The 17,760-nt window shown below is 37.3% G+C and overlaps 1 protein-coding gene across 1 annotated transcript in view; it reads right to left on the bottom strand.

The window, feature by feature from the left end:
- DENND4C (DENN domain containing 4C) overlaps window positions 1–17,760 on the bottom strand; it is a 158,242-nt gene that overhangs the window by 15,230 nt on the left and 125,252 nt on the right. Inside the window, exons 22-29 of the mRNA XM_017890091.1 lie at window positions 15,474–16,639; window positions 11,424–11,601; window positions 10,133–10,242; window positions 9,654–9,829; window positions 5,273–5,455; window positions 4,243–4,472; window positions 1,941–2,185; window positions 476–593 (exon numbers count right to left, since the gene is read on the bottom strand). Coding sequence (XP_017745580.1) covers window positions 476–593; window positions 1,941–2,185; window positions 4,243–4,472; window positions 5,273–5,455; window positions 9,654–9,829; window positions 10,133–10,242; window positions 11,424–11,601; window positions 15,474–16,639 — 2,406 coding nt within the window. The remainder of the gene's footprint in view (window positions 1–475; window positions 594–1,940; window positions 2,186–4,242; window positions 4,473–5,272; window positions 5,456–9,653; window positions 9,830–10,132; window positions 10,243–11,423; window positions 11,602–15,473; window positions 16,640–17,760) is intronic.

The following is a 17,760-nucleotide window of genomic DNA, read 5'->3' as shown; positions in this document are numbered from 1 at the left end:
TCACCATATTAGCCAGGATGGTCTCGATCTCCTGACCTCGTGATCCGCCCGTCTCGGCCTCCCAAAGTGCTGGGATTACAGGCTTGAGCCACCGCGCCGGGCCCATTTTGAGTCTTTTATGTCTTTCTTTGTTTTGTTTTGTTTTGTTTTGTTTTGGTTTTGTTTGAGATACAGTCTTGCTCTGACACCCAGGCTGGAGTGCAGTGGCATGATCTCAGCTCACTGCAGCCTTTGCTGCCCGGGTTCAAGCAATTTTCGAGCCTCAGCCTCCTGAGTAGCTGGGACTACAGGTATCTGCCACCACACCTGGCTAAGTTTTGTATTTTTAATAGAGATAGGATTTCACCATGTTGGCCAGGCTGGTCTCCAACTCTTGACCGCAAGTGATCCACTGGCCTAGGCCTCCCAAAGTGCTGGCATTATAGGCGTGAGCCACGGGACCCAGCTGTTATGTCTTTAATTCTATTTTACTTACTAAAATTCCTCCATGAGACATACAAAGGTTCTCTTGGTTCCTGATGAAGGTTGATATTATCCCATAATAGCTGAATATACACAAGTTTGCTATCCTGGGACAGAGATGACAGAGGAAGCTAAAAGAAATCAAAAGAAAGTATTAGTATCCCAAGAATAACAATTACCAGTGGATCTAATGAAGCTTGATTATATAACAGATGAGTCCTTTTAAAATTCTGGACCTAAAATTCAGAGCCAAAATTTTAATTTTTATTAATGTCTGATGACAAATGTTATTATTATTTTCTGAGGTAAAGGTTTCTCACTGTGACTTTTAAGGACTGGGATGACAATTTGCTAACTGACACAATGGTTGTAGAAAGATTAACCATCATTACAGCAAATTTTAAGGTCAAAGTACAAGAGTTTCTACCACCTTACCAAATAATTTTATTTTACCTACCTAATCAAACTAGAGTTTATAGTACTTTAAGGAAAGATTTTATTTTGCCCCATGTATATGTTTGGGGTCTCAGTGTCTATAAATATTAATACTATAAAATAAAGCACTCTAGGAGCTCACTGTCTCTAATGGAATCAGGATCCCAGTATGAGTTGGGGCTTTTAAGTCAGACAGCCAGAATGTGACCTTGGGTCTCCATCACTTATTGGGTATGCCACCTTACAGAAATTACTAAATTTCTCCAACTTTTAATTATAACATCTGAAAAATATGGGAAATATGAGTCCTTTCAAATAAGGTTGTTGTGAGAATTGCAGCTAGGAATAGAACAGTTAAGAATAATAGCTACCAGCCAGGCACGGTCGCTCACGCCTGTAATCCCAGCAGTTTGGGAGGCCGAGGCAGGTGGATTGCCTTAGGTCAGGAGTTCAAACCAGCCTGGCCAACATGGTAAAATCCCGTCTCATGGGGCAAAATAAAATGGTGGTGGGTGCCTATAATCCCAGCTACACGGGAGGCTGAGGCAAGAGAATCACTTGAACCCAGAAGAAGGAGGCTGCAGTGAGTCGAGATCACGCCATTGCACTCCAGCCTGGGCAACATTTTCCAGCTACCCTTGCAGACAGATACGACCTAATAACTGAGTTCAGGCCAAGAAACTATATGTTGGAATATTATCTACAACTCCAGGAGCTATCCCTTAAGAAAAAAGACATACTGTTCCCTCCATCCATTTTTCTCCTAACTGCTGGACAGAAGGTGGATGTGACAGCTTGGAGGTAATCAGCCATCCTGGACCAGAAGCAGAAATAGGAAATGGAGGTTATGCATAGCTAAACAAAAATATAGAAGGATCTTAGGTTCCTAACACTTTACCATTCCAGGATTGCTTATCCAAACTTTTAACTGAGAGAGAAATAAACTTGTCTTGTTAAGCAACTGTTGTTGTATACTTTCAGGAGCTTGAGGTTAAGCCTCATCCTACCCAATACTAATGTAAGTATAAAAGTTGGCACCCTACCTGTACACCTTCATTACAATGTTCAGATGTGAGGATAAGTCCTGGCAAGTTACTAGGAAGGTCCAAACGTCTGAAATACCAAACGAGGTTCCAGAAAATGATTGGATGTTGATTGATGAAAGAAGATGTATGAATCACCTGATCACCTTCATTTTCTAGCAAAGATTCAAGTTCTTTGCGGAGTACTAGAGGACTCAAGTAGGGCACAGAAACAGGGGGAGGATTGGGTCTTTTCCTAAAGGATCCTTAAAAAAAATACAAAAGAAATTAATATTATCTGTTTAAATCTGTATGCTGAAGAGCACTTCTCAATGAGATAATGCCTCTCTATCTATCCTTTTTAAATCAGTTATTTTAGGACCATTGCTACATGCAGGAGAATATGCTAATGAATGAAAACCTAAAAAAGAAAAAAAATGCTTAATCTTAAATACTATTAAGTTAAATCATTACAAAAGAAAACTAATCAACAGACTCTTTAAAACATGTTCTCTATCACATTGAGAGCAATGGTCTGAATGTATTAGGTTTTTTTCAAATTTTGTAAGAAATATTTGCATTTCAGATGCTTTATAGTAATATATGTGTGTAAAAACTGTGTGACATTATCTTCCTCCTACAACTCTAAACTGATGGAGCAATCTTTTGCATTAATATTCTTTGCTGACTTAACTCACTTTTACAACTGATTGCAACAAAAACCGAAGAAATTAAAGAAAGAGCATTTTTATAATTCAAATAAAATAAGATATGAAAAAAGACCCAACCTAGACTTTGTGAGTTATGCATATTATAATCAGGATAAAATGTTTAAGACTCTCTCATTAACAGTGGGTTCCCCGGTGCCTAGACTGTGGTATCCAAAACCATTTCCCTCTAAAGGGACCCACAGTTTCTTAGAGAAACGGTTGATTCTGGTCTGGGTAAGAAAGTATATAACATAAGCATAAAACATCTTGTTATATAAGAAAGCAAGAAAGCTTTTTAAAAATTACAAAAAAGCTACTAGAGTTATGTCAAAAGGACTAATGAGCTAACTTGTAGAGGCTTCTAGCTGACCAAAGAGAATAATATAAGCATGAACAACGGTAAAAACAGCAATAGATATAAAGATAAATGTTTAAGGCAAGGTAGTGTGTGCCTATAGTTCCAGTTACTAGGGAGGCTGAAGCAAGAGGATCACTTGAGCTCAGGAGTTTAAGAATAGCCTGTGCAACAAAGCGAGATCCCCATCTCTAAAAATTAATTGCTTAATTAAACATTAATGTTGAAATCAATGAGCTCATAATGATACCCTATTCCCCCAAATTAACTGATGACCTTGGAGAATGACAGGGACTCAACTCGCCATTTTGAAAATTGGTAAATAAAAGCAAAAAACCAAGCATTTAACCTGCCTTTCCACTATAAATTTTATCTTTAGAAAATCTAGCAGAAGACACAGGGAAGTTTCTGTTTATGTATTCCTTATTAAAAGGAAGCAATGACAGAATGAGACCATTATCATTTTATAGCTCCTAATGAATTACTTTAAGGCATTAATAGCTACTAATGTTTATGTCTCCTACTGGGAGAAACATACCACCACTGATGAAATTGTCTTACAAAAATAAACAAGCAAATGAACAATAACACAAAAACCCCAAATCTGATCAAGGTTCTGGAAACAAATTTCAACTTTTATCGTTGCAATCAGCAAAATCTGGATTATGGGAAACTGTACTCTAACCAGTTTTATCAACAACTAAATTGCAAAAGGAAAAAAGAGTCTACAGATTCAAAAGACTAAAACCATACAAACCCAAGTACAATACACTGACTTTATTTGATCCTGATTCCTCAAGCTACCAACCCACACATACACACGCACACATATGCTTTTGACATTTTTGAGACAATCAGAAATTTGAACAGACTAAATAACTTGATAATATTATTTGGTTTTTTTTTTTTTGTATGATAAAAGCAGTGTGATTATATTTTTCTGAAGTCCTCATCATTCAGGGACACATACTGAAATATTTACTAACAGAATATGTGATGTTTGAAATTTGCTTCAAAATAATCTCAAAAAAAGAGAGAACTGAATGAGAATACACACAAAAGAAGAATGGCCATAAAACTGAAAATAACTGAAACTAGAAGATGGACTCATTATACTGTTCTTTTGCACATATTTGAAATTCTCTACAATAAAAGTTATTTGCTTATGGAAAAATTCTAATCTATCACTTTTCATGTAATTAAAATAAGTCCACTACAGAAGAATTTATAATGTTCTACTATATACTTAGATGTGTACGCAGTATAATTACAATGTTGTTGTTGTTACATACCACAACTTCCTGCAGACTGTTTGGAAGACTAACTGTTGAAATGCCATGAAATGGTCGCTGGGTAAAGTCAATATTCTGCAAGGGGCCTCCAACACTGTGACTTCGAGTCAAAGACACATTTCGCTTTGATAAACTATTAGGCACAGATGAAATTTTCATAGTTTGGACATCTCCACTGGCTCTCTTTATTTCATCACTTAAAAAAATACAGAAGAAATGTTATGTTCATGTTGAAAAAGAGTCTAAATCTGTAGAGCTATTTTCTACAATGGACCTTCAGTCTACTAAATATATCTAAGAAGAATCAGCATCACCTTGTAAGAATTGCATTTCCTTCGAGCATTTTGTAAAACTGGTCAGAAAACAGGATGGAGTAGATGGTTCTGGTGAGGGTGGGAAGATGACATATTGTATGTAGATACACAGGTATTATTTTAAAATGACAAAGTACCCATTCAGTTGCTTTACTCAAATATTATTTCATCTTAAACAAAATTACCTAGAAGTACGCTGTATGCAAATAAGTACAGTAAAGACACTGACAAGTATTTAATCTCTACTAGGCCACGATCCACCTAAGGAGAGAGACCCAGTCATATTTACTTTATTTTTAGAGCTTAGCATAATATTTAGCATACAATAGAGTCTCAATAAATGTCTGATTCAATTAGTATTTAAAGGTCAAGTGTACATTTCACAGAAAGAGAACATTTCGCCTCTGGAAAGTGGCAATGACTACCTTAAAGGGGAAATATTTTACTGTTGAGAAGTTCATTTTGTAAAAGACACCTGTAAAATATTAAACTTAGTTCAAAAATGGTTTATCATCAGAGTCATTCATTAGCTGTTTAAACACTATGTGGTAATAATAAGTTAAGATGTACTCTTAAATGCCAGAACTTATGCCTATATGAGTCAGGTTGTCTTTAGAGACAGAATTTTTACAAGGGTACCCCATTTATTACTATATAAAGAGGTCTCTGTACCCTTTGATACCTTGGTTCAACTGCAGAGCCTGTTTCTTCAGTTATGGTCTGGTTATGTTTTGGGAAATCCATAAAGTTGATCAAGTCAGGTTCTGCTAAACTGGATACAGGTTTGTGCTCCAAGGATTCATTTGCCAGTGGAATGCTTCCACTTTGTAAACTGTCACCAGAGGTACTTGGTTTCAGGAAAAAGCTACGTATGGAAAAGGGGGGAAAAAAGAGCCTTTAAAATCCTCAAGTCTTCTAAAATTCTATCATATTTAGAATCATTTTATTGATAAAGCAGTTATTAATTATATATAATCCAAAAAGAAAACACTGCCTATTTCCAATACACACACAGACCTCTCTCTCTCACATTCCTGCTCTCATTTTCTCTTCCCTTCCTATCCTAAACTTTTCAAATACAAGGTTGAAATGGTCCAATAAATGATATTCCAATTTTGAGAACCTCTAAAGAAAACTATGAAGGAAGAACGGAAGCAAAATATTTTATTAATTTCCTGAGTTTAAAAAAAAATAAAGAAGAGCTGCAGTAGCAACATTTTAAGATGTATTAACCTATAATTACTTATAATGTCTTTTATCATTTGTAAATCTCCATCTTGTTTCTAGTCATTTCTTCTCTGTTCATTGTTTTATTTACATCTTATCTCTCTCCTTCTCTCTTTCGGTGGACTCAAGGAGGGAAGGGCCTTGCAAGGAACATTTAGAGAATTTTCTGAGGTAATGGTAATGTTTTCTAAGGGTTTAATTTGTATAAATGCATGCATTTATTCTTCAAATGGTATGTTTAAGATTTGTACATTTTGCTGTATATCAATTTATCTCAAAAGAAAAAAACTGTCAATAAATACTGAACTCTAGTTAATGATACGCTATCAGTCTTTGGGGGAGAAATGTATTAGTATCTATCTTACCTTCAAATGAATAAAAATTTAAGATAGATTGGTGGAGAAACAGATAGGTGATAGACTAAGTATAGTAAAGTGTAAATTGAAGGACGCAGGGGAATATTGGGTGTTCATTGAAAAAAAACTTTTTAAAATTTGTTGTAAGCTTGAAATTTTCTATAACAACATATTCAGAGGACAGACTTAATAATGCTCCTTTATACCCAATTTGAAAAATAAAATGCTTGTCACAATAGCTTAAAAACACAATTAACAAAAAAGTATAGGACTTATGGAGAATAATATAAATCTGTGTTAAAGGACATAAAAGAAGATCTGAAAAAAAATACAGAGGTATGCCCGGTTCATAGATAAGATAATAATTTGGAAAGTCGATTTTCCCCAAATTAATCTATAAATCTCAAAGAAAACTCTAGTTGGATTTTTTTTTTTGAGGAACTCAAACTTATTCTAAGAATTCATAGGAAAGAGCAAGCACGGAGGGAACTCACTCTACTAACCAGATATAACACAAAGACCAAGTGACGAAAACAATATGGCATTAAGAATAACAGCAAGAAAATGCGGAACCAAGTGAGGTATACATGGGAACTGAAATATGATAAAGGTGACACCACATGTCAGTGAGAAAAGGATAAGTTATTTAGGAGATAATATTGGGATAACTGGATTGTTATATGGGGGAAAAATAAAAGCTGGATCTCTACCATCATATATAAAAAGCAGAATAAAGATATATTAAAGACCTAAACATCAAAAGTAAAATATAAGCAAAATGTTCAAGGATAAAATTTCAGGTCCTAGGGACAGGGAACAACTTTAAAAACAAGATTCCAAAAGCACAAATTGCAAGGTAAAAAATTAATGGATAATGACATCAAAATTAATGCTTTCAAGTAATTAATATCAGTAATATTCAAGTCAAATCAACAAGAAAAATAAAGATCAATAGAAAAACAGGCAATGAACGGCCGGCCCTGTGGCTGACATCTGTAATCCCAGCACTTTGGGAGGCTGAGGTTGGCGGATCACGAGGTCATGAGATCGAGACCATCCTGGTTAACATGGTAAAACCCAGTCTCTAATAAAAATACAAAAAAATTAGCCAGGCTTGGTGGTAGGTGCCTGTAGTCCCAGCTACTCAGGAGGCTGAGGCAGGAGAATGGCATGAACCCGAGAGGTGGAGCTTGCAGTCAGCTGAGATCGCGCCACTGTACTCGAGACTCGTCTCAAAAAAAAAAAAAGAAAAAAGAAAAATAGGCAATGAACATAAGCAGCCAATTCACAGAAAATGCTAGAATAGGCCAGGTGCAGTGGCTCACGCCTGTAATCCCAGCACTTTGGGAGGCCAAGGTGGGTGGATCACCTAAGGTCAGGAGTTCGAGACCAGCCTGGCTACCATGGCCAAACTCTGTCTCTACTAAAAATACCAAACTTAGCTGGGCATGGTGGTGGGCACTTGTAATCCCAGCTACTTGGGAGCCTGAGGCAGGAGAATTGCTTCAACCTGGGAGGCAGACGTTGTAGTGAGCCGAGATCGTGCCACTGGACTCCAGCCTGAGCGACAAGAGTGAAACTGTCTCCAAAAAAAAAAAAAAAAGGCTAGAATAACAAGTAATGAAGAGAAACTCAAATCTGTCAGTATCGAGACAAATTCAAACAATGCCAAAAGTTAAAAAGTGATAATACCAAATGCTGGTAAGGCTATATAGAAATGAGAATTCTTAGGTACTATTTGTGGGAGTGTAGCCATCTAGGAAGCAATATTTTGTGTTTACTAAAATCATGTATGAAAATGATCTTACTCCAAGGATTATTGTTTTTGTAGAGAAACTACTTCACAAGTTCAAATGGTGTATGTATTTTGCAGTACACTGCATTACTGCAGTGGTGTTTGTAGTAATGGAGAACTGAAAGCAACTGAAGTAACACTAGAATAATGGATAAGTAGAAAGATATATTAACTTTCTGTAGGAGAAAAGGAATAAACTAGATGTACATATAGTAACTCAGATTTTAAATTGAGTAATAAAAAGATAAATTTAGATATATGACACTTAGCAGTCACTGTCATTGTAGAACGAGGGAATGAGGGTGGGAATGAGGAAAGGAGGATAAATACAAGAGGGCCCTTGCACAGGCCAAAGATGATAGTGTATCAGGAATTAAAGAGTATGATTTGACTTAGCTCCACGCCTGAAGCTAAAAGAAAAAACAGAGAAGAAACACCTCTACAATTAAACGGCGTGATCTCAGCTCACTGCAAACTCCACCTCCCGGATTCAAACCATTCTCCTGCCTCAGCCTCCTGAGTAGCTGGGACTACAGGTATGTGCCATGGTGTCAGGCTAACCTTTTTTGTATTTTTTTGTAGAGATGGGGTTTTGCCATGTTGCCCAGGCTGGTCTCAAACTCCTGACCTCAAGTGATCTGCCTGCCTCGGCCTCTCAAAGTGCTGGGATTACAGGCATGAGCCATCGTGCCCAGCCTAAATGTTTTTTTTTTTTTTTTTTTTGAGACAGAGTCTCGCTCTGTCACCCAGGCTGGAGTGCAGTGGTGCAATCTCAGCTCACTGCAACCTCTGCCTCCCAGGTTCAAGCAATTCTTCTGCCTCAGTCTCCCGAGTAGCTGGGACTATAGGCGCATGCCGCCATGCCTGACTACTTTTTTGTATTTTAGTAGAGACAGGGTTTCACCATGTTGCCCAGGCTGGTCTCGAACTCCTGAGCTCAGGCAATCCACCTGCCTCAGCCTCCCAAAGTACTAGGATTACAGGTGTGAGCCACCACACCTGGCAATGTATTTTTTATAAAGCAGCTAAAGGCAGGAAATAAAAAGTTCAATTTGTTCCATAAAATGAACGGAATATTAAGTATAATTCCTTAGATCAACACAGAGTTACCAAATTCTCAATTATTTAATGTATAACTATAGATCAGCTGGTCTCCTTTCTATTGCCTAGAATTTGGTCATTTAACTGCACAGAATACTACTAGGAAGTGCAAGTGACAAGAGAAGAGTTGAAGCCTTTTTTTCCCCTTTGTTTCTTCTAAAATATATACTCACTGCAGCTTCAAACTCCCGGGCTCAAGAGATCCTCCTGTGTCAGCCTTCCTAGTAGCTGCTACCACAGGTGCACACTACCATGCCCAGCTAATTAAAAAAAAATCTTTTGTAGAGACAGGGTCTTGCCATGTTGCCCAAGCTGGTCTTGAAGTCCTGACCTCAAGCAATTCTCCCACCTGGTCTCACAAAGTGTTGAGATTACAGCATGAGCCACGGAGTCCGGCTGATAATCCTACTTTAAATAAAATGGTAAAGTAGACTCCCACATTACTAACATTTGCTACTCAAATACTGAAGGTGAAGGACAGACAGGAAGGCAAACCTGGAGCACACCATGAATATTTCGCTCTTCTCCCAGAAGTCATGTTTTTTGAGGGTACTTACTTCTTGAGAGAGCTTTTTAAGACTAACCTTGCAGAACCTCTCAAATCTTTGAATTCTATATTGAGAAGAGGCAAGAAGTTGCTTTTACAGAATGGACAAGCTGTATTCAAATTTGAGTCATCTGCTGTCCATCCAGCCATAATTTCTTCATCATAAACTAAAGTTCCACAAGCTCTACACTGTGAACAACTGGACATCAAAACCTAAAAACAGAAGAATGCAGATACTGAGACCATTTAATAAAAATTAATCTTAACAGGCATTCTCTTGAGATAATGGGATTTCATTTATTCTATTGATCAAATTTGGAATTATTAATAACAGTTCTTTTATTTCACAGGTAAACTATCAGTTCATTGTCTTACATAAGACATCAAGTAAATTCAACAAAATGACTTATTTTATTATACTGTCCACAAGGGTGTCATAGAATCCTGTTAAATGCCATTCTGAAATAAAAATATGCTTACAGCTACTTTATCATGAACTGAATATAGAACTTTTACCTCCATTGCACAATTCTGATAGATGCTAGACATGCTGGTATTTTGAGAAGAACCATGATCTGATTTTTCAAAGTCTTGCCCTTTCATGCCTCTTGGAAATGGAACTTCACCTACAAAGGAATAAACATCATAACACCTTAGGTAGGGAATGTCCTTGTTTTTTGAAAATGCATGCCAAAGTATTTAGGGGGGATGTATCATAAAGTCTGCAACTGTTTTTCAAGTGGCTCAGTATAAAAATGTATGCATACATAGAAAGAGATAAAGTTAACAATAGTTAATTAAATCTAGGTGGAAAATACATAATTGTTCATTATACGATTCTTTCAACTTTTCAGGACATTGGAAATTTTTTTTTTTTTTGAAGACAGAGTCTCACTCTGTTGCCCAGGCTGGAGTGCAATGGTGCAATCTTGGCTCACTGCAACCTCCACCTTCCGGGTTCAAGTGATTCTTCTGCCTCCGCCTCCAAAGTAGCTGGGATTACAGGTGCACGCTGCCACGTTCAGCTAATTTTTTTTGTATTTTAGTAGAGATAGGATTTCACTGTGTTGCCCAGGCTGGTCTCGAACTCCTGAACTCAGGCAATCCACCCACCTCGGCCTCCCAAAGTGCTAGGATTACAGGCATAAGCCACCATTCCTGGCTCGGACATTTGAAGTTGTTATAGTAAAAAGTCAGAGAAAAAGAACAGAATTATAATTTTAAAAGTAACATGGAGTAAGAAACTTCAATGACACATCCTAGGGATTCTCAAACTCTGGTATACATCTGACTACCCCAGAGAACTGCTTAAAAATACACATTCCCAAGGCCCCATCTCACAAATTCAGTCTCAGAAGTTTTAGCGTTAGGTTTGGACATTTGCATATATTTTGAAACAAATTCCCCAGATTATTCTGATGCATGCCAAAGTTTGAGAACTAATGATATAATCCACCAATATATACAACTAAAAACAAAGGGAGTAGGTGACCACAGCAGTTATAAATCATAGAAGATCAGAATAGATCAAAAGACAGCTACTATTAAAAACCTCTCAATCATCTCAACAAATGGGGCTTATTGAGTGGGGAGTTACAGGCATCTAAATTAAAATAAGCAAAGGCAGGCCAGGCGCTGTGGCTCTCGCCTGTAATCTCAGCACTTTGGGAGGCTGAGGCAGGCAGACTGCTTGAGATCAGGAGGTCGAGACCAGCCTGGGCAACATGACAAAACCCCATCTCTTAAATTAAAAAAAAAGCAAAAACTATTACAAAGCAAATGAAGAAAGGATAATCCTTCCCCATACCTGTTGGATAATGCAGTTTTCCTACATCTCCACTACTGCTGCTACTGCCAAGACTTGTGTTGCTCTGGGTAAGTTCACTGGGGACCAATCCTGAGAGACTTGTGTTAGGTGATATATTCTCCCCCAAAATATGGTCTTCTAGGCCAGCCGGGAAGCTGTAATCTCTATTAGTTTCCTCCTTTAATTGAAAAAAAAAAAAAAAAAAAAATTCCACATACATAAATAATACCTTCTCCACTGAAATATACTCCCTCTACCCTTTTCAGAATTAAACTCTATAATCCTTAAACAAATCATCATCCCCACATTTTTCAAAACCATGAAATCTCCTATTATTTGGAATTTCCCTTCCACACTCCAAGACATTCAAGCCATAAGCAACAACACTTTAAAAATGATCGTGGTGTGCCTCAGGTGTATGTGGGAGGTCTGGGTGTCTCTCAATACTGAATCTTATAAAATAACAGAATTCTAGGGAGCTCACTGTCTCTAATGGAATCAGGAATCCCTGTATGAGTAGGGGTTTTTTGAGTTAGACAGCCAGATTGTGACCTTGTTCGCCACCATTTATTAGATATGTAATCTTACAGAAATTACTAAACTTCTTTAACTTTTAATTATGTAATTTTAAAATATGGATAATATGAGTTGTTTCAAATAAAGCTGCTGTGATAATTTTGGCTGGGAATCTGAATGTTCAGAATAACAAATATCAATATTAGAGCCACGAAACATGAATAAAGTTTCAAACACTGTAGCTCCTAACTACATAAGTGAATGTTGAAGCTTGAGGTAGAAAACATTTCAAAAATCAGGTTTTTTTGCTTTAAAAATGAAAGATTTGTGTGTTCCTTGCCATAAAACCATGTTACACGATTTGTAAAAATTAAATACAGATAAGCAAAACAAGGAATAAAAAACGCTTATGATCAAGTCAGAGATTAAAATCAAAATCTTGATATGTATCTTTCCAGTCATTTAGAACATACATATAAAATCATATAATAAATCTTTACAAATTAGAATATTGTTTTTAACCTGTACTTATGTAATTATTTTAATGTCATTAAATTTTCTAATTATTTAAACCCCTGTGAACTAATCTGTTTTACTGATATACTATTATTTACTAACTCCCCCTGTTGCTTAAACATTCAAAATGCTTCAATCTTATATAAATTACATTGTTAAAATTCCTCTATTTTTACATACACCTCTAATTACTTCCTTAAACTGTGGATGAAAGTTAAAAACATTTTATAGACTTTTAATGTATTCCTTAATTTGTAAATATTTATTAGGTATATCCTATTTGCCTTTTGCCAGGTACTGCTTACTGGTGCCAGGGCTGTAACAATGAAAAGACAAGACAAGATCCACAGTGACTTGGAATTTAGAGTGTCATATATTCCAAGTCCAAATATCCCTGTGGAATGTACTTCTGTTTTTAACAGTTAGATAATTTTTTGGGGGGTAGGGGAGATAGGGTCTCTGTCACCCAGGCTGGAGTGCAGTGGTGTGATCTCGGCTCACCGCAACCTCTGCCTCCCGGGCTCAAGCTATCCTCCCACCTCACCTTCCAGAGTACCTGGGACTACAGGTACATGCCACCACGCCCAGCTAATTTTTTTGTATAGATGGGGTTTCGCCATGTTGCCCAGGCTAGTCTCAAACTCCTGGGCTCCAGCAAATGCTCACCTCGACCTCTGAAAGTGCTGGGATTACAGACATGAGTCCTCATAACCAACCTCAACAAAATTTCAAAAATAAAACAAAGGCCAGGTGCAGTGGCTCATGGCTGGAATCCCAGCACTTTGGGAGACCTAGGAACACTTGAGCCCAGGAGTTCAAGACCAGCCTGGGCAACATAGCAAGACCGTATCTCTACAAAAAATAAAAAATTAGCAGTCATGGTGGTGCACGTCTGTAGTCCTAGCAATCAGGAGGCTGAGGCAGGAGGATTGCTTGAGCCCAGGGAGTCGAGGCTACAGTAAGCCATGATTGTGCCACTGTATTCCAGTTTGGGTAACACAGCAAGCCCCTGTCTCAAAAAATAAAATAAAATGATACACTATTTTTTTTTCTTTTTTATTATAATGCCAGATTAAGACACTTTGGAAGCTATTTTATTTTGCCTTCCCTTGACTGACCTTGTAAGCTCTTTAAATACGAAATAGCTAATTTATAATGTTCAACACTATACTTTCAATTATTATTTTGTCTATAAGATATTCCTTCAAATGGTATAAAAGTCTTACATGTCTAATTTCTTTTTTCTTTTCTTTTTTTTTTTTTTGAGACAGAGTCTCACTCTGTCGCCCAGGCTGGAGTGCAGTGGCGTAATCTCGGTTCACTGCAACTTCCGCCTCCCGGGTTCACACCATTCTCCTGCCTCAGCCTCCTGAGTAGCTGGGACTACAGGCACCCACCACCATGCTCGGCTAATTTTTTATATTTTCGGTAGAGACAGAGTTTCACTGTGTTAGCCAGGATGGTCTCGATCTCCAGACCTCGTGATCTACCCGCCTCGGCCTCCCAAAGTGCTGGGATTACAGGCATGAGCCACCGCACCCAGTTTATATGTCTAACGTCTTTTCCCATGTCTCTAATTCCGATTTAGACCTTTAACAATCTGAAATTGATTATATTATCTTGAAAGTGCACGATGCTTTAAGCTTCCATACCATTTCACATTATTCTTTTAGATATACTCTTCTGACACTCTTCTTACAGCTTTAACCTCAAATGTCAAATTTATCCTTCAAATCCTAACTTAAATATCACCTGCTTTGCTTTTTTTCCGGATAGCCCCCAACCTGAACCTCTTTTCATATATTGCTCTTTGGTATCTTCTCCTGAGATATTGCTTCTAAGGTAAGAGCATGGATTCTAGATCCAATCTCTCTGACTTCAAATCATAGTTCTACTATTCCCTAGTTAGCCTCTCTGAGTTTCAAGTATCATCTAAAAAATCAGGATAACAACAGTACCACCCTCACGGGGTTGCTATGAAAATTAAATACATATGTTTGTATATATTAATATATAAAAGCAGACATATAACTTATAACAGTACCTAGGACATACTGTTAAATAATGAGAGCAAACATTGTAGATATCTTCCTTATCTACTAAAGTCCTCAAATACTATACAATTATTTGCATACAAGGTGAAATTTCAACTTTTTTCTGTAAAACAAGCAAAACTTACCCACTTTCATTTTTACCAAAAGATCTAATGATTAACTCTATGTGTATAATGTTTTTTAAAGACAATTATTTTTGCCATGTAGTATGAAATCTATGGATTAAGCTTCAGCTTGACTTTATATGTATTAAGGAGATTACATAGGTAAAAATTATTTTAAAAGCGAATGCTACACAAATATAATATGGTATTTTATTAACTTCAAACACTAATCATTAGAGCTTTCAAAGAAATAAATCATGTTTTAGTTTAGACTAGTCTATGGAATTATAAAATGGTCCTGATATTCTATTTCTATATTATTAACTTCCTTACATATATGGTTCAAGTTACTTCAAGAAAGAAAACAAATATGCATAGTTTTTAAATATGAAAACCAAAGTTACCAGCACTCTCTTAATAATCCTTCATATATTTTTAAAAAGATATACAAACATTCCAATATCACATAGACTACACAAAATATAAAAACCAAAGTTACCAGAAATCAGCCAGGCATGTTGGCTCATGCCTGTAACTCCAGCACTTTGGGAGGCTGATACAGGTGGATCACCTGAGGTCAGGAGTTCAAGACCAGCCTGGCCAACATGGTGAAACCTCATCTCTACTAAAAGTACAAAAATTAGCTGGGCATGGTGGCACATCCCTATAGTCCCAGCTACTTAGGAGGGTGAGGCAAGAGAATCACTCAAACCCGGGAGGCAGAGGTTGCAGACAGCCAAGATCAGGCCACTGCACTCCAGCCTGGGCACAGAAATCTCTTAACAATAATATATCTATTTCTAGAAAGATACTATCAACATTCCAACAGCAGACAGACTACACACATAAAGCTTTCTTACCTCATCATCTGAGTAGCTGTAGGCAGATGCAACAGCTACCCACATCTTACTGGCTACAGTCGCTGCTTGTTTCATACCAGATTTTAGGACATCTATCTTGGGCCCTGAGAGTATATTATCCAGCTTTAGTCCTGACAAAGAATTTACTACAGAACCCAACGAGCCATGTGGCGAAGAACGTATCAGCGCTGACAAAGAAGTTGAACGTTCTTTATGAGTTCGAGAGGGGGTTTGCTGCTTGAAACGCCCAGTAAAAGTTTTAGACCTGGACACTGCAGGCGAGCTTTTCTCACTTTCAGGATTTTCCTGTGCTGGTGAACCATGATCTAAAGGTAGGCTTGATCTCCTCTCTAGAGCATGAATAAATGCAGTAGTCATGCCAGACTCTCTGTTTTCCTCTCCATGTAATTCCATACTAGAAGATTTACTACCTAGGGGACTTTTGAGGTTCATATAGCTTTCTATTTCATCAGCCAGATTACGCGCAATAACTGGAGAAAACAACTTATCTTCAGAATCAAGGGTTTCTCCCCCTGAACACTCAGTGGCTAAAAGAGACAAAGGATCTAGTCCAGTTTCAACATCTTTCCTCTCAACCTCCTTAGCAATACCATATAAACTACTTCTCTTATTCCTCAGATCTTTGGATCCTGTTTTCAAGTCTCTGGACTGATTACTGTTACTATCACTTAGTAGACTCTCATATGTATCCACTGCTGCAGTAGTTTTAGGTATATCATCAGTCACAGGCTCAAGGAGTTCTTGGCTTTCCTCAACCATCTCTGGCACTGGAGATGATATGTGCTCAGGATTCCAAGTACTTTCAGACACACAAGTCCTACTATCAGGTAGGTGACAGCTAACATTCTCAAAGGTATGGGTTCTTGCGACATGAAGTGGAGAAGTCTTAGGACATGTCAATGCTGCTGTGAGAATCTTAGCATCTGCTCCCATCATGATAGCCATTTCACTTGAATTAGAATCCAAACTACTCTTCTTAAGCAACATTCCTGCTCGACTTTCAGAACTAAAACTACAACTCCTCTCAGGAAAATGCTTTTGTCTTTTTTCTCCTCTATCACCATTCTTCTTGAGATTAGTAGCTTCGCCAAAGACTGCATCTTCAACTGGATCTTGAGTAGAAACCAGCACATTTGATATACTACCTAAAAGGGAAAGTAAAGTATTAACGATGAATCTATTTTTCCAAGTTAACTTTTATTAAAATGTTTATTGTTTTCCTGATTATGAATGTGACATACACTCAGAATAAAAGAACCAGAAAATATAAAGGCCATAAAGAAGGTATTTTAAAAAAGTGCTCTGGAAGAGCTATTTAAACCTGCCTCCTAGAGATAACATTTTAATGTATAACTTGTCTTTCATCCTGTATGTATACAAACACCCATTTATAAAAACAAATCATGCAACATATGATAGGTGGATATACCTGTGTTGTTCACTAAAATACAAAAAAAGAATCTCTTCCATCTTAGTTTGTATCCAATTCAACAAATATTTGCCAGGAATCTACTCTGCAAAAAGCAAATTTGTAATCGCAGAGGAACTGTATATTTGCTATATTCAAAGTCCTACTGCTGTAAAGTAAAAGAATCCAGAATGGAATGCCTAGCACCGAAAAATTCTAAGAAGGCTGATAAAACCTGAGTGGTTAAAAAATTACTCAGAAATATCCATTTCTTCAACAAATATCTAAAGGTCTAGTAGTATCCACCATATGAGGTGCTAGGAATACAAAGGCAAATAAAACAGATATAATCCCAGCCTTCACAGAAGTCAGTCTTATTTGATAAGGTAGAGAAAAAATATGCTAATGGCCACAGCAGCTTCCCCCAGCTTTGGAAGAAGAAAGCAGTCTTTTACCCTTTGCTACCATGCAATTTGTTTCACTCCAAAACCAAAAGCTATTATTTCCTATTTGAATCATTATTAGAACTTAAGCCTTCCTGTTACAGACTGAAGGCTTGTGTCCCTCAAAATCCACATGTTGAAATCCTGACCCCCCGTGTGATGGTATTAGGAGGCAGGGCCTTTGAAAGATCATTTGATTATGAAAACGGAACCCTGATGAATGGGAGTAGAGCCCTTAGAGAAGGAGAGCTCTCTCTTCTCTGTTGTACAAGGATACAGTAAGTTAGCAGTCTGCAACCTGGAAGAGGGCCCTCTGCAGAACTCACCATGCTAACACCCTAATCCTGGACTTTCCAGACCCTAGAACCGTAAGAAATAAATTTCTTTCTTTTCTTTTCTTTTTTTTTTTTTTTTT

Source organism: Rhinopithecus bieti, unplaced genomic scaffold (genome assembly GCF_001698545.2).
Source record: "Rhinopithecus bieti isolate Rb0 unplaced genomic scaffold, ASM169854v2 scaffold_17667, whole genome shotgun sequence".
NCBI classification, from domain to species: domain Eukaryota; kingdom Metazoa; phylum Chordata; class Mammalia; order Primates; family Cercopithecidae; genus Rhinopithecus; species Rhinopithecus bieti.
The sequence above is the reverse complement of the archived record's forward strand: the minus strand, read 5'-3'. Positions and strand labels throughout refer to the sequence as shown.